The sequence below is a fragment of the Oryctolagus cuniculus genome, chromosome 18 (genome assembly GCF_051225735.1).
Source record: "Oryctolagus cuniculus isolate XC-2025 breed Fujian yellow rabbit chromosome 18, ASM5122573v1, whole genome shotgun sequence".
Classification (NCBI taxonomy): Eukaryota; Metazoa; Chordata; class Mammalia; order Lagomorpha; family Leporidae; genus Oryctolagus; species Oryctolagus cuniculus.
The window spans coordinates 67,775,145-67,801,222 of NC_142884.1; the positions used below are offsets into that span (position 1 = coordinate 67,775,145).

At 47.3% G+C, this 26,078-nt stretch overlaps 1 protein-coding gene across 4 annotated transcripts in view; it reads right to left on the reverse strand.

The window, feature by feature from the left end:
• CFDP1 (chromatin remodeling protein CFDP1) overlaps positions 1–26,078 on the reverse strand; it is a 120,835-nt gene that overhangs the window by 8,630 nt on the left and 86,127 nt on the right. For 3 of the 4 annotated variants that reach the window (XM_089320490.1, XM_089320488.1, XM_002711685.6), the window contains one exon: positions 2,426–2,584. The exons of the other annotated variant lie outside the window; for it this stretch is intronic. In XM_089320490.1, coding sequence (XP_089176616.1) covers positions 2,426–2,584 — 159 coding nt within the window. The remainder of the gene's footprint in view (positions 1–2,425; positions 2,585–26,078) is intronic. 4 annotated transcript variants of the gene reach the window in all.

Consider the following 26,078-nt stretch of genomic DNA (forward strand, 5'->3'; position numbering starts at 1 on the left):
GCACAGTATCATCAGGTCTGCAATGGAAAAACATAATCACCAGGCCAGCACTGTGGGTAAAGAAATCGTCTGCAGTGCCAGCAACCCGCATGGGCAATGAATGGTTTGTGTCCTGGCTGCTCTACTTCGATCCAGCTTCCTGTTAATGCGCTTGGGAAATCAGCAAAAGATGGCTCAAGTGCTTGGGCCCCTGCACCCATGTGGGAGACCTACAAGAAGTTCCTGGCTCCTGGTTTCGGCGTGGCCCAGGCCCAGCTGTTGTGGTTATCTGGGGAGCGAAACAGGGGACAGAAGATCTCTCTCTCTCTCTGTCTTTCCCTCTCCCTCTGTAACTCTGACTTGCAAATAAGTAAGTAAACCTTTAAGAAAAAAAAAAAAAAAAAGACACCATAATCTCATCTGTGAAATCTGGGGGAGGTGTATGTGCTCAGACGAAGGAAGGAAAAGCAGAGCAGCAAAGCGGCAGGTTCTGAGCTACCCTAAACCACTTAGGTGATTTTCCCTGCTTGAAAGGCCCTCACCAGGCTGCTGTCCTTCTTAATCTTGTTTTCTCTCTCAGCCTACTTTTGATTAACTCTTCCTTATCTTCGACAGCACCAACTCTTACTTTTCTAAGATCTCCATTAACTGGAACAGAGTGAATGTTGTCCAACCTGTATCATCAATACCCAAGAAAGCAATAGAGCATGGTACACACTAGCAGCTTCTCTGTTGCCCTAGATCCCTGTGCAAAAGCAGAGAAGAGGAGGGAGCTGTAAGTTAGCAGAGCTGAATCAGAGTGGAGCAGCCTGGGGCAAATGTCAGGGCTGCCCAGCCCTGTGGAGCCAACACCCACTCCTGGTGCTTCATCCTGGGCCTTCCCACATGGCTGTGGCTCCTCTGCCTCTGGCGAAGTCTGACTGTCAGGCAAGTGCACAAAGTCACTGAAACGTTTTATTGCAAAACATACCAGCTAGCTTCTAGGTTCATTCAAATAATCTTGAAGATTAATTTGGGCATATGACCACCTCTCCCAAGAAAATCCCTCCTGTCTTTCCACTGATTTAGCTTATTAATAACCCAAATGACTTGTATTTCATGTAAGCTTTTACATGACAAGTGTGCTGTATGGTGCCTTATGTACTTCACATACATGTAACATGTATATACACACTATATATGTATATAGTATGTATATATGTATATATATACACACATATATAAAATATATCTTTTCATGAAATCCTTACAACCACACGATGAGGGTGCTAGTAAAATGGTGCCATCTTATCTGGGGCACCATCTCAAGCCCCAGATGCCATCTTAGGCTCTGGCCCTGTCACCACTTTGTACAATCAGCTTTGACCCTAAACCCAGCCTGGCTTACTAAAAGTCGGGTGATCAAATGGCCCAATCACAAGCATCAGCTCCACCCCCACCCTAATGGGATTCGCTGCTCCACTTCCTTACTTCTGCAAGCTGTGCAAGACCTGTTCTAGCACAGGCTGCTGTTTTCTCTTGCACGAGGAGGCAGCTTGTTAGTGCCCCTCCCCCCCCCAACCTTCCTTACTCCAGTGTTTGCTGTGTTTTGTGGTGGCCTTTCAGAGGCCAACTTCAGTGGGGAACAGCCACCTCAGGGGTGCCCGGTGTGCTGCCTCTCAGCACTTCTTTTCACCCAGAGGGGTCGGGAAGCTGACTTGGAGCCTTCAACCCACTTCTGTAGTAACTTTGCTCCTGAACTCTTTATGAGGTCCCTAAGTACTTACTGACCCTGAAAATATTCTCTTGACATTTTTTTTAAAATCAGCAGGAAAACAAACATGAGAAGGAAGGGATCCCTTTTACCGCCAAATACATACTTGGTGGATATCTTTGTGTTCAAAATAAAGAGGAAGGAGGGCAAGCAATGGCCTGGGATGCTGTCCAAGGGGCAGTCACATCAGACAGGCTGTAGCCACCAGTGAAGTCCCACCCTGGGTCACAATGACACGAACAATAAACGAATGAACAAAAATAAAAAACTCCCATGATACTGCAACAACATCTAGGCACTCCGCTGTGTTGCTTTTGAAGCATCTGAACTAGTCTGGCTTCTCTGGAGGCCAAATGATTCGATCAGGCCAAGGCTGCTCCGAGGAGCCAGATCCGATCACGGGAACACATCAGGCGACCTACGGTTCACTGGAGCCGTGATTCAGCAAGTTCAGCTTGGCAGATGTGACTGGCCCCGAGAGCAGTGCCGCTCACACAGCCTCCTTTCCTTCGCCCGCAGCGACTTTCCCGCTCATGGGACCTGCCCCTCGCTAGGACAGCGCTTCCCTGACAAACAGAGCACTCCCGCTTTTGCCTCCCCACGGAAAGCCCCTGCTTTTTAAAATTGCACTTTGCCTCTAAGCAATCAATTGAGTTCTGAGGACTGGGAGAAGAGCAGACTCCTCCTCCTTACCCCTCTTTGCCTCGGTTATGGATGGCCAGTTCTTCACCGATCCCCTCTTCCTCCTTGAAACTCTCCCAGTCCAACTTAGATTTCTCAAGGGTGCTCATTTTCTGCTTCTTGGCTCCGATTTTCCCCAAAAGGCTGCTCATGCCACTTGATCTTTTCAACCTAAGGGGAAAAAGAACACGAAACACGTAGCATGTAAACACTGTGCACTCCTGATGAATGGCTTTTCTGATGGGCCCAGGTTTCCCTTGATTGGAGTCATTTGTCTTAATGGAAGTCATGCTCTCACCCAGGGCATTTCCCTGCGGTGTGGAGGATGCTGGGAGTGTACAGGAGTTCTGACACGCTCTTTCCGCCCAATGCCTCTGACTGCTCCACACGTTGCGAGCTCCTGTATACCTCTGTGTGCTCTTAAGGGCAGGTCCCTGCTTGCAGAAAGGGAAGAGTGGTATGGCTCAGGTGTGGTTTTGGAAACATATGGCCAGGTTCAAATTCCAGTTCTGCCTGTGTGACTCGAGGCTACTTACTTAAGTACATGTGCCTCTGCTCCCTAATCTAGAAAGTGAATGCTTACTCACAGGCTGTAGCATATTTTCTGTGTAAAAGTTAAAGCAGCACCAGGCCTGGGGTCAAAGGCCTGGCTTCTTTAGTAACTGCCATCATTTGTGCTTGGAAGCCCCAGGGGATTCAGTTCCCAGCACCGTAAAAGGGCCCCAAGGACACTTTCCTTTCAACTACTGAGTTTCTCTGGGGAGGTGGAGAACATTCCTGTCCTGTAAGCAGGGAACGTACAGTGACGCCTGACCTGCTGGTGACGCTATCAGGAGCTGTGGGAGAAACTCCATGTGCCCAAACTCAAAGTCTTGGCAGATCAAATGTTTCCAGTCAATGTTAAATATGCGAGATAAAGCAAGAAAAACAGTAGGCAGTCAGTTTGTTAAAGGTGGTACAAGGGGAAGGATCTATCGAGGGGTATGGCTTTTGGTTTCTTTATGAAACTAAAACAAGTCATCAACCAGAAGGTCGGATGTGGAGGTGGTTCTCTGCCTCACAGAGATTTGTATGTTAAACATCTGGAAACTACAAACAATGCACAGCCTGCCAAAAACACTGCGCCCTGGCCTAGAGTGCTTGTTCTCCAAGTGCTTCCATAGTCGCTTTCTCCTTCTTCTTTTTATTTAAAGATTTTATTTATTTATTTATTTGAGATGCAGAGTTACACAGAGAGGGAGAGACAGAGAAAGGTCTTCCATCCACTGGTTCACTCCCCAAATGACCTTGCCGCCTGGAGCTAGGCCATTCCGAAGCCAGGAATCAGGAGCTTCTTCTGAGTCCTCTATGCAGGTGCAAGGGCCCAAGCACCTGGGTCATCCTCTACTGCTTTCCCAGGCCACAAGCAGAGAGCTGGATCTGCAGGGGAGTAGATGGCACAGGAACCAGCGCCCATATGGGATGCTGGCGCCACAGACGGAGACTACCTACTATGCCACAGCATCAGCCCCTCCTCAGTCACTCTCTCAACAGCTTCTTAGAGGCCATAGGGTTTCTGAGTGGGAAGGGGGTCATCTTCAAGACAGGCTAGTATCACTCCAGCCCTTTCTGAAGCCTGCCCTCCACCTGGGGTGAGTCAGCAGGCCAGTGTCCACACGAACACGAGGCTCTTGGGGCCAAGTTACTGTACACATTCTCTTCCCCTGATCACTGGTCCACAGTGATCACGTCCCTGTCATGGCACACCCCACTGCATGCCAAGCCTAGTAAGTTCAGTGCACAAAAGGCTAGGTAGGTGTCATCATCCTTGTGCTGAATTGACCAAATAAACAAAGTTCGGTGAGGCTAAATGACACAATGAAAGTCAAACCAACAGGACACAGCTCTGGGACAGGCAGACATCTCTGGGGAATCTCGGTGGGAAGCACTCTGTGGCCTTGCCTCTAGGATGAGGCAGCCCTTGAGATTTTCTGACATCAGTTTTACTTCCCAATTTGTTTAAGATGTTTTTGAACAGCTCTTTCATGAAATTTTAAATGAACTTTCCATTCACATCAAGTCCTACAACAATCTAAGTATGTGCGCACACATACACACATACAGAATTTAGCCAGGAGCAGACTGGAGATATGAAAACGGAATGTGTCTTACTTTCATCACTGATACTGCTCTAATAACATTTTTCCATTTCCTCACCTGCGTAATTAAAAAAAAAATTTTTTTTTTGACAGAGTGGACAGTGAGAGAGAGAGAGAAACAGAGAGAAAGGGTCTTCCTTTGCCAGTTGGTTCACCCTCCAATGGCTGCCGCGGCCAGCGCACTGCAGCCAGCGCACTGCGCCGATCCGAAGGCAGGAGCCAGGTGCTTCTCCTGGTCTCCCATGGGGTGCAGGGCCCAAGCACTTGGGCCATCCTCCACTGCCTTCCCTGGCCACAGCAGAGAGCTGGACTGGAAGAGGGGCAACCGGGACAGAATCCGGCGCCCCGACAGGGACTAGAACCTGGTGTGCTGGTGCCGCAAGGCGGAGGATTAGCCTAGTGAGCTGCGGCGCCGGCTCAATAGTTTCTTAACATGTCTCTCGGACTTCTTTTATCCTGCCCCTCACTCATTGGCCCTATCATAGCATCTACTGACATAATCTGATTACACTAAATTTTCTACAACACAAACTGATCGTATCTTCCTGCTTACATGGCTCTTCCCTGACCCTTACTGCCCTCCTGGTAATCAATGCCCAATCACACAGTTCTGAACTTGCACTTCACCTCTACCTGCCTCCTTCCCTTTCATCTTGTTGTGCCTCAGCTTAGAAACCACTTCCTCTAGGAACACCACCTTTATCTCTGGGTCAGGTGACTGCTCCCCTGTTCTCTCTCTGTGGAAGCACCAGTTTCTTCCAGAGCGGCTGTAGGCGCAGTGGACAGTTCTGGGCAAGCTCAGACCCAGTGCAGCCGGCATTCTACCAAAGGCACACACCTGGGGCTTTCCATCCCTGCCTGGATATCATAGGCACTGCAGGGACACACGGTGCAGTTCTTGCCACTGGGGCCACCTTCCCACGTGACAGGAGCTGGTGGTAAGTGTTTGCCATCCCGTACTCAGTCAACTGCAGGAGCTGCTCTGACTGCTCCTCATGCGTTCTCACGGCACCAAGCCCTAATGCCTTAAAAACGCGCTCATGTATTGGCTTTTCCTTCTTCCTTATCCAACTCTATCCACACCTCACTCTTGCTGTGTGGAATCTTTCCCCAAACAAATTCTTGCAACCCCAAATCCTGTCTTGGGTTCTGCTTTTTGTTTTGAGGGTGCAGTTTATAACTAAGATGTTTAAGAGAAGAATTGTCATCCTAATGTAATCTCCTAATATTTAAAAATTTTTATTCATTTGAAAGGGAGAGAAAGAGGAACAGAAAGGCAAAGAGAAATCTATTTTCTGCTCACTGACTCCTCCAACACCTGCAACAAGAAGAGCCAGGCCGGCTGAAGCTGAAAGCCCAGAACTCAATCTGAGTCTTTCACATGGGTGGCAGCGACCTAAGTGCTAGAATCATCACCTGCAGTACCCCAGGGTGTGCATGAGCAGCAGGCTGGAAGGGAAGTGGAGCCAGGCCTCCAATCCAGGTACTCAGATATGGAAGTGGGCGTCTCCAACAGTTGTCTTAACCACTATGCCAATGACCTGCTCCTTCTTTATGTAATTTCTATCTCTCTGTGAATATTTGATTTCCTGTAATCCTTTCTTTATCACATGAACATAGTTCTGCAAATACAGGGTGTTCCATGCAGTCAACAATGCCAACTGGATCACAGAACCAATTAGCAGAAGAGAAGCAGATCTTTGTAGACACATGGTATTCAGGGCACTTCTAGACTCGAGGGTTCTAAGGAGAGTAATTTCTACTTTTATTCTCCCACCAGTCTGGGGTTTCTCATTTTGTCGGGGCAGCACAGAGGCTATGCTCGCCATTTTACCCCTAAGCCTGGCTCTGATGGTCTTCCTAGATAGTCCATCTTTTGGACAAAGCACTTTGAGAAGTCTAGGAGAATGTTTTTTTTTTTTAACTGCAAAGCAGTCAGGCAAGGTTCCAGAAAAAAGGAAAAAAACCCATAAACTTCCTTTGCCTTATTTGCCATTAAACATCAGTGAAATGTCACCTGTGCTATTATGCTTTTGGGGAAAGCTTTCAGCTCTGCCTTCACTGGGTCATTAGCATGCTTTATGATGTCCTAATCTGATAGTCTCTAGAGCAAAACAACTTGCCTTTTATTAGAGGCTAAATCAAAGTGAATGACACATAGACGGACGGCAGCAGCAAACACATATGGGAGGCTCATCCTAGCAGACCTGCAGCTTCTTCCTAGAGCCTGGTGTGTGGGTCTCTGCAGGCTGCTGAGAACTCTCGCTCTCTTTCTACCTGAACATGCAGTTTTGGCGGCATCACAGTCTTGTCATTCCACGACAGCTTCCAGGAAGGCAGATGCACCATGACCTTAGTACCATCTCTGCCAGCAGGGTACATCAATCAAGCCTTCAGAAGGCGAGGCAGGCTAGGGGGCTGCCTCTGGGCAGGGGCTGTAGGCTCTGCTGTGAAAGAACATCAGAGAGAGCCCACGGCTGCCTTTCAAAAATTTTTAAAATTTATTTTGAAAAGAGGCGGAAAGGAGGAAGGGAATATCACTGTATTCTTAGCATTTTATCCATTAAATATATTGATTCTGTTAAAAACAAAATAAAAATAAAAAATTTCTTAAATGCTTAAAATACAAAGATTAATCATGTCCAAGGAGCATGGTCTTTTCTCTACCTGCCCAGCTTCTACACCATGCCATGAGAGGGCACAGCTGGCCAACGCTGTGGCTCACTTGGTTAATCCTCCACCTGTGGCGCCGGCATCTGTCCCGGTTGCTCCTCGTCCAGTCCAGCTCTCTGCTGTGGCCCAGGAGGGCAGTGGAGGATGGCCCAAGTGCTTGGGCCCCTGAACCCACATGGGAGACCAGGAAGATGCTCCTGGCTCCTGGCTCCGGATTGGCATAGTACTAGCTATAGCAGCCTTTTGGGGAGTGAACCGATGGAAGGAAGACCTTTCTCTCTCACTGTCTATAACTCTGTCAAATAATTAAAAAAAAAAAAAAAGAAAGAAAGAAAGAAAGAGAGAGAGGGCCCAGCTGAATGCAGTTTCCTGATGAGAAGACCCTTGTTTTTAAAAATTTATTTGCTTGAAAGGTAGTTACAGTGAGAGAGAGGAGAGGGGGAGGGAGACAGAAAGAAAAAGAGGGAGAGAGAAGAGAGATTGATCTTCCATCCACTAGTTCACTCCCCAAATGGCTGTAACAGCTGGAACTGGGCCAGGCCAGGAACTCCATTTGGGTCTCCCATATGGGTGGCAGGGGCCCAAGTAGTTGGGCCATCTTCTGCTGTTTTCCCAGGTGATTAGCAGGGAGGTGGGTCAGAAGCTGAACAGCATGGCAGGCAGCAGTTTAATCCACTGTGCCACAACACTAGCCCCAAGAAGAGACACTTGGGCTGATTTTCTTTGTTGGGTATTTTGTCTCTATCCGTCAATCATTCGGCAGTTGCCTTACACTTTCTTCCCACTGAACTTAGTCCTAGGACCATCCTGATACCAGACATCAACTATGCATAAAAAAGACTCAGAAACTCAGCAAAGTAAAAAAGAGACAAAGAAGCCAAAATGACAAGTCATTTTTTCCTTTCTGGGCTCAGAGTTTACAATGACAATTTGCTAGAATTTACTCTGTGTCTCTTTAGTCCAAGAAATAGAATATTAACAAATTCCACTGTAACTAGATGATAAACTCCATCCTGCCGCCTCTGTCATAAAGATATCATGGTAACTTGTTTACTTTGTTCCATGCTCATTAGCACGAACTCTGATTCATCCAACTGATTTGTTTTGCAGCCAGAGGGCTGCCCCGTCTGATCGCACTCAGCAATCCCCTGACTGCTGTTTACTGACAAGAGGTCCTGGGAAGGAGTGGGGGAGGTGGCTTTTTAAGTGGAAAAGCTGAAAGGTTCACCAACTGGTTGTGATGGAGGGTGGGAAGAACCATCAGTTCCTGCAACTGGTCTTAAAAATCAGCTCCGGCACCTGGCGGCCTCCCGGCATAGAATTTTAAGGTTTGGGAAGAATGTAGTCATTCATTGTTCTCATCCTATAGAGATCACTGAGAACTCACTGTCTACCACTCACTGAGCTAGAAACTGGGGACACAAAACCACACAAGGTATAATCTTTGGCTTCAGGGAGAAACCTAGAGGAGGAGAGAGCAACACACAAACTATGATCACAGACTATGACGGCAGAAGAGCAAGCAGCTGAGGCTTTTGGTTCCAACCTCCAAGTCTTACAGAAGAGGTGCTAAAAAACACCAAAAAGGGTGAGAAATCTGCCCAAGTGCACAGTGGGAGACTTGAGATCAACACTCAGTGCTTCTGAAGCCTACTATCTTCACTGTGCCTAAAGGCTTGTGATGGGGGACAGAGAACCTCAGATATCTCTCCACACTCCAATTTCTTTTTTTAAAATTTATTTGACAGGTAAGAGTTATAGACAGTGAGAGAGAGAGAGAAAGAGAGAGAGATAGAGAGAGAAAGGTCTTCCTTTCGTTGGTTCACGCCTCAAAAGGCCACTACGGCTGGTGCTGTGTCAATCTGAAGCCAGGAGCTAGGAGCTTCTTCCTGGTCTCCTATGCGGGTTCAGGGGCCCAAGCACTTGGGCCATCCTCCACTGCCCTCCCGGGCCACAGCAGAGAGCTGGACTGGAAGAGGAGCAACCGGGACTAGAACCCAGTGCCCATATGGGATGCCGGCGCCACAGGCGGAGGATTAACCAAGTGAGCCACAGTGCCGGCCCATCCACACTCCAATTTCTAACACTGTTCATTTTGGGGTGGATATTCTTAAGTTCCCTGTTGTCCTGGGGCATGTCTTATTTTTTCTTGACTCATCCACTGCAAAGCACAAAGCCTTGTCCCTGGTACACAATTACTATGCTTTTCATGAATGAAAACTCCACGATGTGACAACGGACTTATGGAAATGACTTTTCTTTTCATAACAAAAAGATTCAGTGCTGCACTTGAACAGACCAGAAAGGTCAGTTCCAAAAGTGGTTATGGAGGCACTACTGACCTTTACTCAGAACCTCAGCATACAGGGCCTGGCTGGAGACTGTGCCCTGCATCTCAACACTTGCATGATCCCTAAAATCCACATGTCTAGAACAGAGTCTTGGGCAGAGACCCAGTTTCCTTAGTATCTGCCCTCTGTTTAAAAGGCAGCAGTGGGTCTTCTGTAGCTCACACACACACTATTTCCTAGAGCCACAGAAGGGGCTGACACTGGCAAGGTTCTCTCTGCGAAATGAGAAGGCGGCTTACTGGTAATTCCTGCTAGAGCACTACTGTTCCCTTCAGATCTCCTCTGGGTTTAGATGAAATCCCTAAGAATGAAAAGTAAAATCCAAATCTCTGGGCCAATTTCATTATCCACCTGTGTAAATCTCTAAGCAATCTCCCCAAACCCTAAGATCAGACCACTCAAAGGAACAGATTGGAAGCCAGTAGTACCTAGGGGTGACAGCTTTAATCACATTCACTTCCCAACACTGTACTGACAGCATCCTACATGACAGCATCCTACATGTGCTCAGGGGAGCAGAGAGCCAGAGTAAGACAGGAAGTTCCAATGATGAGAAACGACCTGTGACTTGAAAAATCGTCAGCACTCTTCAATCTGGTACTGAAGTTGGTACAGTATCAGCAAAACAAGTGGCATCTATCAGCAAAAGGTGAAAATAAGAGCTGGCAAACAGCAGCAGTTTCACAGTTTTTATACAAATAGTGACTTTCTACTCAGTGCAATTGCTCTTGTTCCAATCTAAGTAAAGGGAACTTAAGTTTGAGTGATTTGATTTCAGCTGCTCAACACCTTACTAGCATGTGGGTGAACATACCTGATAATTCTGGCCACAGAAGTCCTGAATTCTGATCTCTTCTGCAACAACATTACAGGAAGCCCTCTGCAACTGTGCCCTCTACATGTTGGTAAGCACAGAGGTCTGTTCTGCCTTGCTCTGGCTTCTCAGCTGACCATGTAGGAGGACTTTGGGTCTATTTAAATGAAGACATCTTCCTATGTAAGATATCATGTATTTGTCATTAACATGACAATAACCATTTACCCAAAGCAACAGAGGTACTCTGGCCATAGTCTCCTGCTCTCTGCTATGGTCAAAGGCAATCATTTCTGGGGCAGTTAACTGAGGTTAGGGACTTTATCTCTTGACAAGCTGCGTGCCTCACTGGGCAGTCTCACTAGCAGCATCACACTCCAAGACAAAGTTATGGCCCTGTCTTCTGTGAAGAACACTCCACTAAGGGTCTCATGGTCTGCGGAAACCAACCCATTCAGCGGGTTTAAATCCCTTGCCACACAGGGAATTGCTGTTTGTGTTCACTAGTCTACCTAGTTCAGATGTTTCCAAGAGGGTCTAACTTTGGTAAGTATTAGGAAAGAATGGGCTCCTTTCCATAGGGTGCACATTAGTGCTTGGTTCTCAGACAGTCGTCGAGTGCAGAGGGAAATGCTGTGTGAACATGCAAACGGACTTGTATTACAAGTTAGCCATGGGAGGGGGAGGGGAAGAGGGGGAGGGGGGGGACAAAAGAGATCTTTCATCTACTGGTTAACTACAAATGCCTCCGACAGCTAAGACCAGGCCATGGGAGAGCCAAGAGCCCAGAACTCAATCTGGGTTTCATACATGAGTGGCAGGAACTCAAGTACTTGAGTCATCACCTGCCATCTCCCAGGAGGTACAAGCAGGAAGCTAGCTGAATTGGAAGTAGAGATAGACGTGAACCCACAAGGGATGCAGGCACCCTGAGAAATGTCTTAACCTCAGTGTCAAATCTCTGCCCCACTAAAAGGCATTTAATTGCAGATTTTAAATGGGTGAATTATATAGTATGAGAATTATATCTCAATAAAGCTATTTGGAAAAAAGATAAGTGACCACTCTTTGTCTTGGCATTGAATTTATGTGCCCAGTTTATCTTTTATCATTCAGGAGCTTCTTCCGGGTTTTCCATGTGGGTGTAGGGGCTCAAGAATTTGGGCCACCTTCCACTGTTTTCCCAGGTGCATTATCAGGTAGCTGAATCAGAAGTGGAGCAGCTGGGACTCAAATCAGTACCCACATGGGATACTGGCGCTGCAGGCAGAGGCTTCACCTGCTACACGACAATGCTGGCCCCCACAGTGTTGTGATATATATAATATGTATAAAATGTGCATTTTCATGAAAAATTTGAAGACCTCTCAATGCAGATTCCAAAGTATTTCTGCATAAAAATAAACTTACCTCTTAATTCTATTGTCCATAAACTTTTCAAAGTGTGGACGACTGGGTGGACTGGGGACGCTAAGTGTGGACCCAGGGTAAGGGAGGCTACTGCCAGAGGTCTCACTTGTAAGACACATTTCCCCCTCTATAACTGATGTGTGCTATGTGGGACAAGACTTCTAGGAGGCTAGTAAGTTATGGCTGTTGCTTATTTCTAGCATCTTACTTTATAATGCCCTGGCCATGTCTGTGGACAGACTGCAGTGAATGAAAAGTAAAGGAATCTATTTGGAAAATAAACATTCAGAAAATCCCCAAAGGATAATACAGCTCTAGCTCTAAAAAGGGTTTTAAAGAGTGAAAGAGCAGTATCGAGAGACAAGGCAGAGAGCTTTGGGATCATCAGCAGGGTCTCAGACCAGACAGAACAGCCGCAGTCAGGGGCCCTGGCCCACACAGAAGCCTTTACCTAGCTGCGTGGATACTCAAGGGCCGGGAGCCTGGGAGGCGTGGGGGTTAAGTGACACAAACTCTGTGGCAAAGAAAAAGCCTGTGACCCACCCCCAGCCCTTTAGGAAATACTTGCGTTTCCCTTCCTCTCTGTCCCACCAGAACACGGTTTCATCAAATTCCCTGGGAAAGAGACAATGCTGTGGCCCTTCCTGCCCCTGCTCCAGCCATTTCCTTCCTTGAGTCATTCCCAGGATGAGGGACTCATGGCAGACAGGGGAGGGCACGCATGGCAGTGGGGGAGTGAAGGAGGTGGGGGGGCTTTCCTAGCAGGAATTCCAGATGAACAGGAACCAGGACTTGCCTGGGGGCGGGGCCCTGCTTGCCACCCCCCCCCCAACTGCTGCTGCTTTAATTTGTGTGATTAGACTCAGCTGCAGGGGATAATTTATTGACCAATACAAACAGGCTATTTACATTTCTGAGACAATTTTAAGGGAATTATTAGATACAGCTTCTAACAAAGCCCACACTGACATTCTTCTTTATGCAGAACCCTGGGAGCTCAATGGAGGGAGACACAGCTCATTTTCCAGATGCTGGTTCCATATGGGCTCCCAACCAATCACAACCACAGAGCCCAAGAAGAGCTGAGGCAGGCTCAGGACTTGACGTGTAAAAGCAACGACCTTTCTTCTCAAGGAGGACACTGCCTGGCTTTCTGCTGCAACCATCCCACTGCCAGGGCAGGTCTGTGCAGGTCTAGGGTCCCAGCCACACACCCTCACACACACCAGGAAAATATGGTTGGGTAAGGAGCACATCTCTCCAAGTAGCGAAGTCGAGAAGCAGAGCATAGGGCAAAGAAGAGCCATGTGCCTCAAGGACAGGCTGGTGGGCTAACTTGTGGTTAGGGATTTGGCATGCTTCCTTAAACCTCAGCATTCCGCCTTTGCTTTGACTTTGAGCTTGCTTTGTCTTCCCAGGAAAGTCTCTGCCTCTTCATTAAGAAAACAAAACAACTAAGGATGTCTTACACAGAAATTCTTGGGTACCTCTCATGTTGAGGCCAGGTTAAAATTTCAGCATATGTGTCTTTTAGTTTTACATCACAGAGACCTCATTTAAAATGGGTCTCATCTGCCCCTTTCTAGAAATGAGTCGGCACACTAACCACATGCTTTCAATGAACTCACAGGAGCTGGTGAGCACACATTTCGCAACATTATTCCTCCTCCTTCCCAAATGTCTCACTGCTACTAAACAAGCATGCAAAATTCCAAATGAGAAGCTGTGGTTCCAGACACCTTGAGCTATGTCTGGTGCTGGTATCAGATGCGGCTAAGTGGCGAGGGAGGCCATTTTTCAGCAGGCAGTGCTCCTGCTGTGGTCCCCAAATCCGTTTCTTGGCAGCATCTGCTAACACTGCTTATTTGCTCAGTTGACAGGGAAGCATCAGACAGGCCACCATCCTGCTAACTGAAACGGGCCACTTCCCCTCCATAGGCAGCTCTCACCCCTCCTCCAAGGTGTGGCTGCACCATCAGCAGCACCAGTTTCTCTTGTCAGGTCACCCCTTGCGACTCGGGATCTAAGGAGCCCTTGGGAAGCACAGGACGATCACAAGGAGGGTTATTTAAGCAAGAGACCATGATGCCACTTTGCTATGGCACCACAATGGGTTGCAACCAAGAAATATTTGTTCCCACGAAGGACGAGTACCAAAAGCAGGAAACTTTCTTTTAACCACACACAGGAAATGGTTTCATACATGCTAACCGCAGCTGGGGCATCTGTAAACCACAGCATCGTTTCTCTTTAATAAATGAAGATTTTTACCGACTGCATCACTGACCACCACAAAGAATCCCCATCTCTTCAGCAGGAGAAAATGCTAAGTAGTCTCTAATCTGGCAGCCAGGAGTTGCTTAAGCAGCCTTTTCTTGCTTCCGTTCTTCTTGTTAAAGACTGATTTATTCATTTGAAACAAAGAGCTAGAGAGAGAGAAGGGGGGGGGGGATCATCCATCTGCTAGTTCACTCCCCAAACAGCTGCCAGGAGCTTCTCTGGGTCTCCCTTGTGGGTATAGGGGTCCAAGCACCTGGGTTATCCTCTGCTGCTCTCCCAGGTGCATTAGCAGGGAGCTGGATCGGAAATGGAGCAGCTGGGACTCAAACTGGTGTTCACATGGGATGCCCACACCACAGGCAGTGGCTTTACCTGCTATGTAACAGCGCCAGCCCCTAAAGCAGCCTTTTCATTCAGAAATGTACAATTGCTTTCTAAGGTTCCTGCCTGGCATTTTGACCAGTGAGTAATGCACGACTCCTTGCACAAATCCAGTTTCTTTGTACTCTGGAACCCTCTCAGGGCATGCCTTTTGTGACCAATGCTCACAGTGGGTCATGGCCAAAGAGTGAAAAAGGTGCTTTAGCAGTCACTGGCTGGTAGATGAAGTCTGATAAAACATAGCTGGCTGGCCCTGCTGGGCACAGACCGAGGGAAGACACTTAAAAACATCCAAATGCATCAACTAACCGTCAGCTACAGGAGGGCACGCAGCCTGCTCTGTGATGTGTCCTCGTAGATCAGACAGTTGCCTGGAGAGTCGGCATCACTCTCTCCCATCCTTGACCGGCAGGGCAGCCTGTCAGGGTCTGGGACTACCACCCTCTCTGGGCACCAGTGGCAACTCCGTAACAATTGTGTGAGTGGGTGTATCCTCCTCATTGCCAGAAGAAGGAATCAGGATGATGTAGCAAAAAAGGGAGACACTGACACCCAAGAAGACAGAATCAAACAGGACCTCAGTCACACTGAGGAAGTTTTCCTCTAACAGTGAAGAAAATGGAAACCAGCTAAGTAAGTATAAGCTACTAAAGTTATTGATATTCTGAGTGAATGCTGGAAAGTCTGATGTTCAATCATTTCCTATTTTCAGCTAATACTTTTTTTAAAAAAATTTATTTATCACTTGAAAGACAGAGTTACAGAGAAAGGTAGAGACAGAGAGAGAGGTCTTCCATCCACTGGCTCACTCCCCAAATGGCTGCAACAGCCGGAGTTGAGCTGATACAAAGCCAGGAGTCAGGAACTTCTTTTGGGTCTCCCACATGGGTGTAGGGACCCAAAAGACTTGGGCCAGCATCCACTGCTTTCCCAGGTGTATTAGCAGGGAGATGGATCAGAAGTGGAGCAGCTGGGATTCGAACTGGCACTCGTATGGGATGCTAGTGCTGCAGGCCAGGGCTTTAACCCGCTGCACCACAGCGCTGGCCCCTCAACTAATACTTTTCAAAAACAGCTTAATGAAACAAAATTCACATACTGAAGAATTAACCCACTTGGAGTGCATACTTCAATGATTTTTAATATATTCATCCCATTTTAGAACATTTATTACCCCACCAAAACCCCCTCATATCCAATAGCAATCACTTTGTATTCCCTCTAGTTCTAGGAACCAACCATTAACTGACTTGTGCCTCTGCAGATCTGCCTGTCAGTTAACATTTTATTTTGAAAATCAGGATGACCAGAGACAACCACAAAGACACAGGAGACAAAGACAGAAGACAGATCTTCCACACATGGTTTATTACCCAGACAACCCCAACAGCTGAGGCTGGGCCAGGCTGAAGTCAGGAGCCCAGAACCCCATCCAGGTCTCCCACATGGGTGGCAAGGACCCAACTATTTGAGTAATCATATGCAGCCTCCCAGGATGTGCAACAGCAGGAAGCTAGATGGGAAGTGGAGCTGGGACTCGAACCCAGTCACTCTGATATGGGAAGCAGGCGTCTTAAGTGCTAAGCCAAATGCCAGCTCCGAGGTAACACTTTTAAATCAGAAGTTTTATGTTGCACCTAAGCATTCACACGCAACCGTCTCTCAGCCATTGTCCACTACAGCCTCAACTAGGAAGCACTTTTAAACGTTTCTAATTTGTTCTCTATGGTCGTATATAAATCCCACAAGGGCCAGAATTACAAATCTAGACTTCTTTTAAAAAAATGTACTTGAAAGGCAGAGTTGAAATTTTAAATATGTATTCCAAATAGAGAGGGGGAGAATGCGGGGTGGGAGAGATAGATTTTCCATCTGGTTCACTCCCCATATGGTCACAATGGTTAGGGCTGGACAAGGCTGGTACCAGGAACCAGAAACTTCATCCCGGTCTCCTACCTGGGTCCAGGGGTCAAAACACTTGGGCCATTCTCCACTGCTTTTCCCAGGCCAATAGCAGTGAGCTGGATAGGAAGTGGAGTAACCAGAACACGAACCAGTACCCTTGTGGGATGCCAGCATAGCAGGCAGCGGCTTTACCTGATATACCACAACGCCAGCCCCTAAGCTTATCTTTTAATTCCATTTTTCCAAACACTTCTCAAAGTACCCTCATACATGTCCTGAAACAGCACATAGTTTCTCATTAATATATGCATTTTTAGCATGTCAATTAAAAAATAAAAGATTATGAGATGGGCATTTGGTGCCGTGGTAAGACTCTGCATCTCATATTGGAGTGCCTTGGTTGGAGCCCTGGCTATACTCCCAATTCCGACTCCCTGCTAATATGCACCCAGGAGGCAACAGCTGATGTTAACATAAGGTGGGTCACTGACACCCACATCAGAGAACCAGGCCGAGTTGCTTGTTCCTTGCTTTGGCCTGGCCCAGCCCTGATGTGGTGGGCACTTGGTGACTGAACCAGCAGATGAAAATCTGTCTGCATTTGTGTCTCTGTATCTTTGAAATTAATTAATTAAAAGGTAAAAAATTGCCGGCGCCGCGGCTCACTAGGCTAATCCTCCACCTTGCGGCGCCGGTACACCAGGTTCTAGTCCCGGTCGGAGCGCCGGATTCTTTCCCGGTTGCCCCTCTTCCAGGCCAGCTCTCTGCTGTGGCCCGGGAGTGCAGTGGAGGATGGCCCAAGTGCTTGGGCCCTGCACCCCATGGGAGACCAGGAGAAGCACCTGGCTCCTGGCTCCTGCCTTCGGATCAGCGCGGTGCGCTGGCCGCAGTGCGCCAGCTGTGGCGGCCATTGGAGGGTGAACCAACGGCAAAGGAAGACCTTTCTCTCTCTCTCTCACTATCCACTCCACCTGTCAAAAAAAAAGAAAAAAAAAAAGGTAAAAAAATTAAAAAGCAACCAGGTATAGTTGCTTTGTAGTCAGTGCAGAAACCAGTCCCTGCTACTAAATCAAGTTTTATTTATTTATTTTTACTCTGAGCAAGTTAATTTCTGTGTCTCAAGTAACCAATTAGTCAAAAGAGGATACTAACTATCTAGAAGGGTGATGATGAAATGAAACAGTCACTCACTCAGCCCGTAACTGCCGAGAGTCCTCAGTGTGCCAGACCCTTGGTTGGCAGAGACAGACACAGATTTCTTACCCTCACTGAATTCAGTCGCCAGAAACAGACACACAAACCAGCTATTATATGATGTACCCACATGGGAGACCCGGAAGAAGCTCCTGGCTCCTGGCTTCGGTTCAGCACAGCTCCAGCTGCTGTAGCCATCAGGGGAGTGAACCAGAGGAGGAAGACCTCTCTCTCTGTCTCTACCTCTCTCTAACTCTGTCTTTCAAACAAAAATAAAATAAATCTTAAAAAAAAATTTGGCTTATTTTCTCAGTTTTTATTTTGAGAAATTTCAAGCCAAGAAAAGTTCATTCCTTTAATCAGGACCAGTTCCCCCACCTGTAGAGCAGTCCACAACTTGGACTTGACGGACTGTTGATTTCAGATTCTGTGAAGGCACCTGGAAGTCTCCAGCATGCGACCCTTGGACTTGACTTACTCTCCACTGCCTCTGCATGGGCTCATCCAATCCTGAGGCTTAAACAGTATATGCTTAAGGGCCCAAAATGTCTTTTTCAGCCCTCACCTTCCTCTGGCTCCAGCCTTATGTACCCAACTGTCCACTGGACATTTCCACTTGGCTGCCCCTCAGAACTGCCCCACCTGTGGTCTTCTGAATCCTAGTGGAAGGCAACAATATCTGGTTGGTACTTACCTCTCAGATGCCTCTCCTGTCACCTCACTCCTTCCACCTTAGCCATGTGTCTACCTTACAGGCCTTGATTCAAGCCACACCTTTCTGCCCAGAGCAGTCTATGCCTTGTTTTACTTTTCAACTTTTAGAGTCTTTACTCAAATTTCAATTTCTCAGTGTACTTACCCTGTCCCCTTCTATTTAAACTATAACCTTCAATATTACCCCATACCACTGATGCTGTTACCCTTCTCAAACTTTTTTTTTTTAAAGTTTTATTAATTTTAAAGAGTTACAGAGAGAAAGAGGAGAGGTAGACAAAGATCTTCCATCTGCTGGCTCACATCCCAGATGCGCCTAGGCCAGGCTGAAGCCTAGAATCAGAAACTCCATCCAGGGATAACAAGCGCCCAAGTACTTTAGCCATGACCTGCTGCCTCCCAGGCACATTAGAAAGCAACACTGGAAACAGGAGGTAGGATTTTAAGCCCAGGCACTTTGATATGGGATGCGGACATCCCAAGTGGCAGCTTACCAAACTGTGCCACAACGCCTTCCTCAGATTTCTCTTTTTCATCACACTTAGCATTTTTTTTTTTTTTTTGACAGAGTGGACGGTGAGAGAGAGAGACAGAGAGAAAGGTCTTCCTTTGCTGTTGGTTCACCCTCCAATGGCCGCCACAGCTGGCGCACTGTGGCTGGCGCACCACACTGATCCGAAGGCAGGAGCCAGGTGCTTCTCCTGGTCTCCCATGGGGTGCAGGGCCCAAGCACTTGGGCCATCCTCCACTGCACTCCCGGGCCACAGCAGAGAGCTGGCCTGGAAGAGGAGCAACCGGGACAGAATCCGGTGCTCCGACCGGGACTAGAACCCGGTGTGCTGGTGCCACAGGTGGAGGATTAGCCTAGTAAGCCGGGGCGCCGGCCTACACTTAGCATTTTCTAACATGTCATGATTTACTTATGTTTATTCTTTACTGTCTGTCTCCCTGTTGGAATGGAAACTATAGAAGGGTTGAAAACAAGGTCTGTTTTGTTCAGATACAATCCAAGAACCTGGCACAGTGCTTGACGTCCGCTAGGTACTCAATAAATATTTGTTAAAAAGGAGGGTTGGTGTTGTGGTGCAATGGATTAAGTTGCTACTTCCATCACTCGCATACCATTTTGGAGCACTGGTTGGTGTCCTGGCTACTCTGCTAGTAATATAGTATCTTGCTAATGTGCCTGGGAAGGCAGTGGAAGATGGATCAAGTATTTGGGCTCCTACCACTCACGTGGGAGACCCAGATAGAGTTCCTGGCTCCTTGCTTTGGCCTGGCCTAGTCCCAACTGTTGTGGCCATTTGGGGAATGATTTCTCTTTGTCTTTACCTGTGGCTCTTTCAACTAAATAAAAATAAGTATTTTAAAAACAAACAAAAAAGTGCTACTAGTATTCATTTTACATGAAAGTGGAATTCTAGGGGCCGGTACTGTGGCACAGCGGGTTAACGCCCTGGCCTGAAGTGCCAGCATCCTATATGGGCGCCGGTTCGAGTCCCAGCTGCTCCACTCCTGATCCAGCGCTCTGCTATGGCCTGGGAAAGCAGAAGATGGCCGAAGTCCTTGGGCCCCTGCACCCGTATGGGATACCTGGAAGAAGCTCCTGGATCCTGGCTTCAGATCAGCGCGGCTCCTGCCAATGCAGCCAGTTGGGGAGTGAACCATTGGATAGAAGACCTTTCTCTCTCTCTCTCTCTCTCTGTGTGTGTGTGTGTCTGTCTCTGTTTAACTCTGACTTTCAAATAAATAAATAAATCTTAAAAAAAAAAAAAAAGTGGAATTCTGTTACCCAGATCAGGATACTGACTTTCCTGTGTGTGGCAAGTGAGTACTCCAACCTCTGCCTGCTGTCACTGCCTGTTTTGATTGCTTCTGGTGTGTGTGTGTAGGGGAGTTTGATTTTTCATAAAAGTTTTTTAGAGACTGATTGCCTGGAGAGGCAGGCAGACAGAACTCTCATGTACTGTCACTCCCTAAATGCCAGCAATGGCCACGGTCAAAGCCAGGAGCTGTGAATGCAATCCAGGATTGGGGGAATAGTTTTGAAGTCATATCCTCTACTATGTTAGGAGCCAGAAGCAATGCCTGGATCCAGTCTGGAAGATAAACACCAACACTAGATGTATGTAATTGGAACAATTAGCTCACTCAATACTCAGCCAAGTGAATAATTTCTTGCCAGAATCTGCCAGAAAGAATTATTCGGCTGTACATATTTGCTATAGGCAGTAGGTTCAGCTGCAGAAAAGAAACACCCCGCCTCCAGTGGTCACATTCTGCCAGGAAAAGGCACAACAACGATGTGGAGAGTAACTAGCTCTCCTGTGCAGTGGGAATCTGAGCCAGGATGGAAGATCTCTCTCTCCTCTCTCTCTGTGCGCAGTGGATTAGGGACAGCGCTAACAGCAGCTCAACAAAGGGTGGGGAACTCAGCGCTTGTCACTGCTGATTTCAGTGCCTAGTGAGGACCCCAGGGATAAAAAGAGGATCCTAAAATCTTGCAAAGACAGAGGGAAGGAGATGAAGTCATAAACAGACTTCCAAACAGCTCCAGACTTCTCAACAGCAACACTGAGTCAGAAGCCTGATGGTGGAGCAACGTCCTCCCAATTTGGAAGGAAAGTCATTTTCCACCTGTAATGCTACATGCAGCCAAACCACTGTTAAAATGCAACAGTGGAGTAAACTTGTTTTCAGACGTGAAATTAACACTTTACTCTCTTTAAATTTACTCTGAGGAAGCTGCTGGGGCATGAGCTCTACCAAAACGGGAATAAACCTAGAAAGAGACCTGGGATCCAAGAAACAGGAGAACTCCACAGGGATAAAAGGCAGTCTCGGAACAACGGCTGTTTAGAGAGCCAGGACAAAAGAGAGTTCAGACCGCAGTGGGAGCCTGGGAGAGCAGAACTGACGGAGTACAGAATGCAGAGGAATAGGGAATAGAGTAGAAAACAAAGTACAGTAGAAAAAAGTACTCAGAGGGATTTGGGGAATTTAGAAAAATATTTTTGATAGGAACACAGAAAACCACACAGACAACCAAATATATATATTTATACACAAGCAGGGAAATACGATGCTAGTCTATACCCCGGCTCAGTGGTGAACACTAACAGTGACAGTAAGGTGTAGACAAATATGAATGTAATTGGGGCTGGTACTGTGGCACAGTGGTTAGCTCCCCCTAGTCCCAGCTGCTCAGCTTCTGATCCAGCTCTCTGCTGATGTGCCTGGGAAAGTGGTAGAGAATGACCCAAGTCCTTGGGCCCCTGCACTCCTAGGGGGGACCTGGATGAAGTTCCTGGCTCCAGGCTTAGGTCCAGCTCAGCTCTGGCCATTGCAACCATTTGTGGGGTGAACCAGCAGATGGAAGATCTATCTCTCCTCTCTCTCTGTAACTCTTTCAAATAAATAAACAAATCTTCAAAAAATACATGAATAATTAAATTGGAGGAGCAGAAAGAACACTGGAAGACGGAGGGGCATGGAGTGGAATGAGAACATTGGAACTTCCTCTTCTAAAACAAGAATTTGTTAACTTAAAACTTAACAAAAGTCTAAAAGTGATAAATCAAGAAATACCATTATACTGAGATTATTATTATTATTTTTTTTTTGGACAGGCAGAGTTAGACAGTGAGAGAGAGAGAGACAGAGAGAAAGGTCTTCCTTTTCCGTTGGTTCACCCCCCAGATGGCCGCTACAGTTGGCAGCGTGACGCGCTGTGCCGATCCGAAGCTAGGAGCCAGGTGCTTTTTCCTGGTTTCCCATGTGGGTGCAGGGCCCAAGCACTTGAACCATCCTCCACTGCACTCCCGGGCCACAGCAGAGAGCTGGACTGGAAGAGGAGCAACCGGGACAGAATCTGGCACCCGAACCGGGACCAGAACCTGGGATTCCAGAGCCACATGCAGAGGATTAGCCAAGTGAGCCATGGCGTCAGCCCTGAGCAGATTATTTTTAAATATGGACAAGAATGGCTATGAGTTTTAAGTGACTGCCTCTGGGAAGGACTCAGGACTGAATTAGGCAAGCACAGAGTACACCGTGACTTTTCAAACTATGCACCTGAATGACCTTCACTTAAAAAAATCATTGGTAGTGGAGTGGGCATTTAGCACAGCACTTAAGGCAACTGCATCCATATCAGAGAAAGGGGTTCAGTTCCTGGCTCTGGCTCTTGACTCCAGCTTCCTGTCAGTGGTAACCCTGGGAGGCAGCAGTGATTACTCAAGCAATCAGGTTCCATCCAGGTGGGAGACCTACATTTAGCTCTGGCACCTGGCTCCAGACAGAGCCACTGTGGGCATTTGGGGAAGGAACCAGTGGATGGGAGCACTCTCTTGCTCACTCTCTCTTCTTTTCCCTCAGTTTCTCTGCCTCTCACAAGTAAGTAATTAAGTAAACAAATAAACAAACACTCACTGATAACTAGTCCGGCTTAGTAAATCTTACTTAGGTTTCCTTTGCCAGAAAAATGATGGAAAGGATTCTATTGTGACAGTCTCCTGCCCTTCTTAAGTTTGAACATATCTTGTTTTATTTGTTGTTGTCATTTAACATGTTTCTGATTGCTCATTTTTTGGAGATAACATTTTTAACTTATATTATAGCCAATGGTTTCACATAAGGGCTCATTCTTTTTTTTTTTTTTTTTTTTTTTACCATTTTTAATATATATTATCTTGGCAGATGTGGGAATATGTTTCAGGGGCTGCTTCTTGGTCTTTTTGCCAACTGCTAAATATGTTCATTTTGATTACACATCTGGAACCTGGAAAATGACCTGAAAGTGAGCTCTGGATCCACTGTGAGACACATCTGGATCAGTACTGATTATCTGACCCCATATTTCTTAATGAGAGTGGGGCTGGCAGTATTATGAGTACAGGCACTGAGGTGATGCTTTGGGTCCCTTGAGTATCAGTGGCAACTCAGGATCCTATCTCTGTTTCCTCACTCGAAATATGGCTATTCTTCTTTCTCCACTGTAGGATTAAAAGAGTAAAACGTTCTCTTTAAATTGATGTCTTGTGAGGCTGGCATGGTAATACAGCATGTTAAGCCACGACCTGCAACATGAGCATACCATATGAGCACTGGTAGTGTCCATTCTTAATAAAGATGCCCTCTATGTGTCATCCTTCCCATAACATGAAAGTATATGAACGGAGGGGTCTGTGGTAGTGGTCTATGTACAGATATAGGACATTTGTTCAGCAGTCTTAATTCACTTACTCAGAAGGTCTCGCAACCCCACTCTGTGCAAGCAGCCACGCTGATGCCAGCAATAAGAGGAAGTCTGGTTACTGCGTTTGAGGAACTAGGGCTCCTAGAGTGCCTGGTACATACCAACAAGGAAGTCCTCTTTCTTGCTTCTCCCTCAGAGAGCATTTCTAGTATTTTCTGTTTCTCAGTTTTCTTATTGCTATCTAAGAACCTCTTGCTTTAGAATCCCCTGAGCTATTAAACATGCAAGCTCCAGGGGCAGGCATTGTGGAGCAGCAGTTATCAGAGTTTCCTTGTTCAACTCCCAACTACTCTGCTTCTGATCCAGCTTCCTACAGGTGTGCATCCTGGAAGGGAGCTGATGAAGCCTCAAGTACTTGGGTTCCTGCCACCCACAGGGGAGACCTGTGGGTGGAGTCCAGGTTCTTGGCTTTGGTCTGGCCCAGCCCTGACTGTTGCAGGCATTCAGGGGAATGAACCAGAAGATAGGAGATTTTAAAAACTTAGATAATTTTTTTAAAAGCACACTCTAGCATCCCTTTCCTGACAGCTGGAATTAGACCACCTGGGGCCCCAAGGCTGGTATGCTACTAAGGGCACACTAAGATACGAAGGCCATTTTATGGCAGGTTCCTGATGCTTCCCACTGAAGCACATTACCAATTAAGTAATGACCCAAACACTGTGGCATAGAGATAAACGGAAGGAGCTACCTGAGAATTCAGGCCAAACTCTGTGCTCAGTCTTTAACCAGCAGGAAGCTTGTTTTCAAAATTAATAATGAGTATACAGATTCAGGATAGCTGTGACGCCAGGGTGCTGGTCTGTCTGCTGTTCTGGCTTTGAACTCCTCATGAACCAAAATCACTCAACGCATTGTTTTTTTCTGTTGGAAAAGCTGATGAAATGATCTGTTCCCCAGTGAGCACACTGCTGAAATGATGAAAACTAGAACTTTCTTCCACAGAAGAAAACATAACAGAACAGGTTTTACAGATTTGCACTTATTTCTCAGTTCATTCTGTATGCTATCAACTGGAATATGAGGAGTTCATTACCCTTTTTTTTTAAGATTTATTTATTTATTTGAAAGGTAGTTACAGGGAATCAGAGGCAGAGAGAAGAGAGGAAGAGAGAGGAAGAGAGAGAAAGAGAGAGAGAGAGAGGTCTTTCATCTGCTGGTTCACTCCCCAGATGTCTGTGATGGCAGGAGCTGTGTCCATCCAAAGCCAGGAGCCAGCAGCTTCTTCTGGGTCTCCCACATGGGTGCAGGGGCCCAAGGAGTTGGGCTACCTTCTACTGCTTTCTCAGGCCATAGCAGAGAGCTGGATTGGAAATGGAGCAGCCAGGACTAGATCCGGCGCCCATGTGGGATGCTGGCCCTGCAGGCAGCAGCTTTACCTGCTACACCACTAAAGGTACTGATTACCTTCTGTCAGTTTTAGCAAATGCATACTCCCACGTGACTCATTCTGGTGGTCAAACATAGAGCAGCTGCACCACCCTGGAAAGTTCCCTTCTCAGTTTCCCATACCCAGAAACAACTATCTTGACTCCCACCACCAGATCAGTTTTGCTTGTTGTCAACTTTAGATGGAGCACTATGGCATTCGTCTGGTTTTGTCGCTCCCTGTCTTCGTGGAGGAACGACACAGGACCCTGCGCTGTTCTTTCGTCTGCTCGGCCCTCCCCGGGTTTGCTGCTGGTTCTTCCCGGGTTGGCTACTATCCCTTCCACCTCCGTGGAAGGGCAGTTCCCCCTGGCCACATTCCCCACTTCCGCAGGGGAGCGGCACACCGCCGGCCGGCTTTCTCGGGGGCTGCACGGGTGTTCCTTCAGATGTTCCCCTTAGATGTTCCTGGTGCATGCCGTCTCTCTCCTCCTTTATAGTCCTCCTCCGCCAATCCCAACTCGGCTGCCCACACGCCGAGTACGCTGCTCTCCTCCAATCAGGAGCAAGTCCTACAGTTTATTGGTTGAACTGGAGGCAGCTGTGCAGAAGCTGTTTACTTCTCTCCCAGCGCCATATTGTGGGAGAGCAGATGCATAGAATAAGTCTTAATTCCAGTAACTCAGTCTAGTCCGGATTGCTCCCCACAGATCCCCCTTTCTTTTTATTTTTTGGCGTTGATACGCGCCTGTCTTCGGTGTCCCGCGGCACACACTCTGCTCTACTTGCTAGAGTTGCCACAGGTTCTTACAAGTCCTATCAATCAGGCAAACCGAATCCGGGTCCTCTCTTCGCCATGTTGTGAGGAGGTTTTTAGGCGCTGATGTGTGCCTGTATTCGGTGCCCTGCAGCGCATGCTCTGCTCTGCCTGCAGGGGCTTACAAGCCCTAACAATCAGGCAAACCGAATCCAAGCCTTCTCATTGCCGTATTGTGGGGGAGACTTATTAGTGTTGGTTCGTGCCTATCTTCGGTGACCTGCAGCTCATACTCTGGTCGAGCTGCTTGCTGGTGCTTACCGCCTTAATCAGGCAGACCGAATCCAAGCCTCCTAATTGCTGTATTGTGGGGAGGCCTTACTGATGTTAATTCGTGCCTGTCTTCGGTGACCTGCGGCGCAT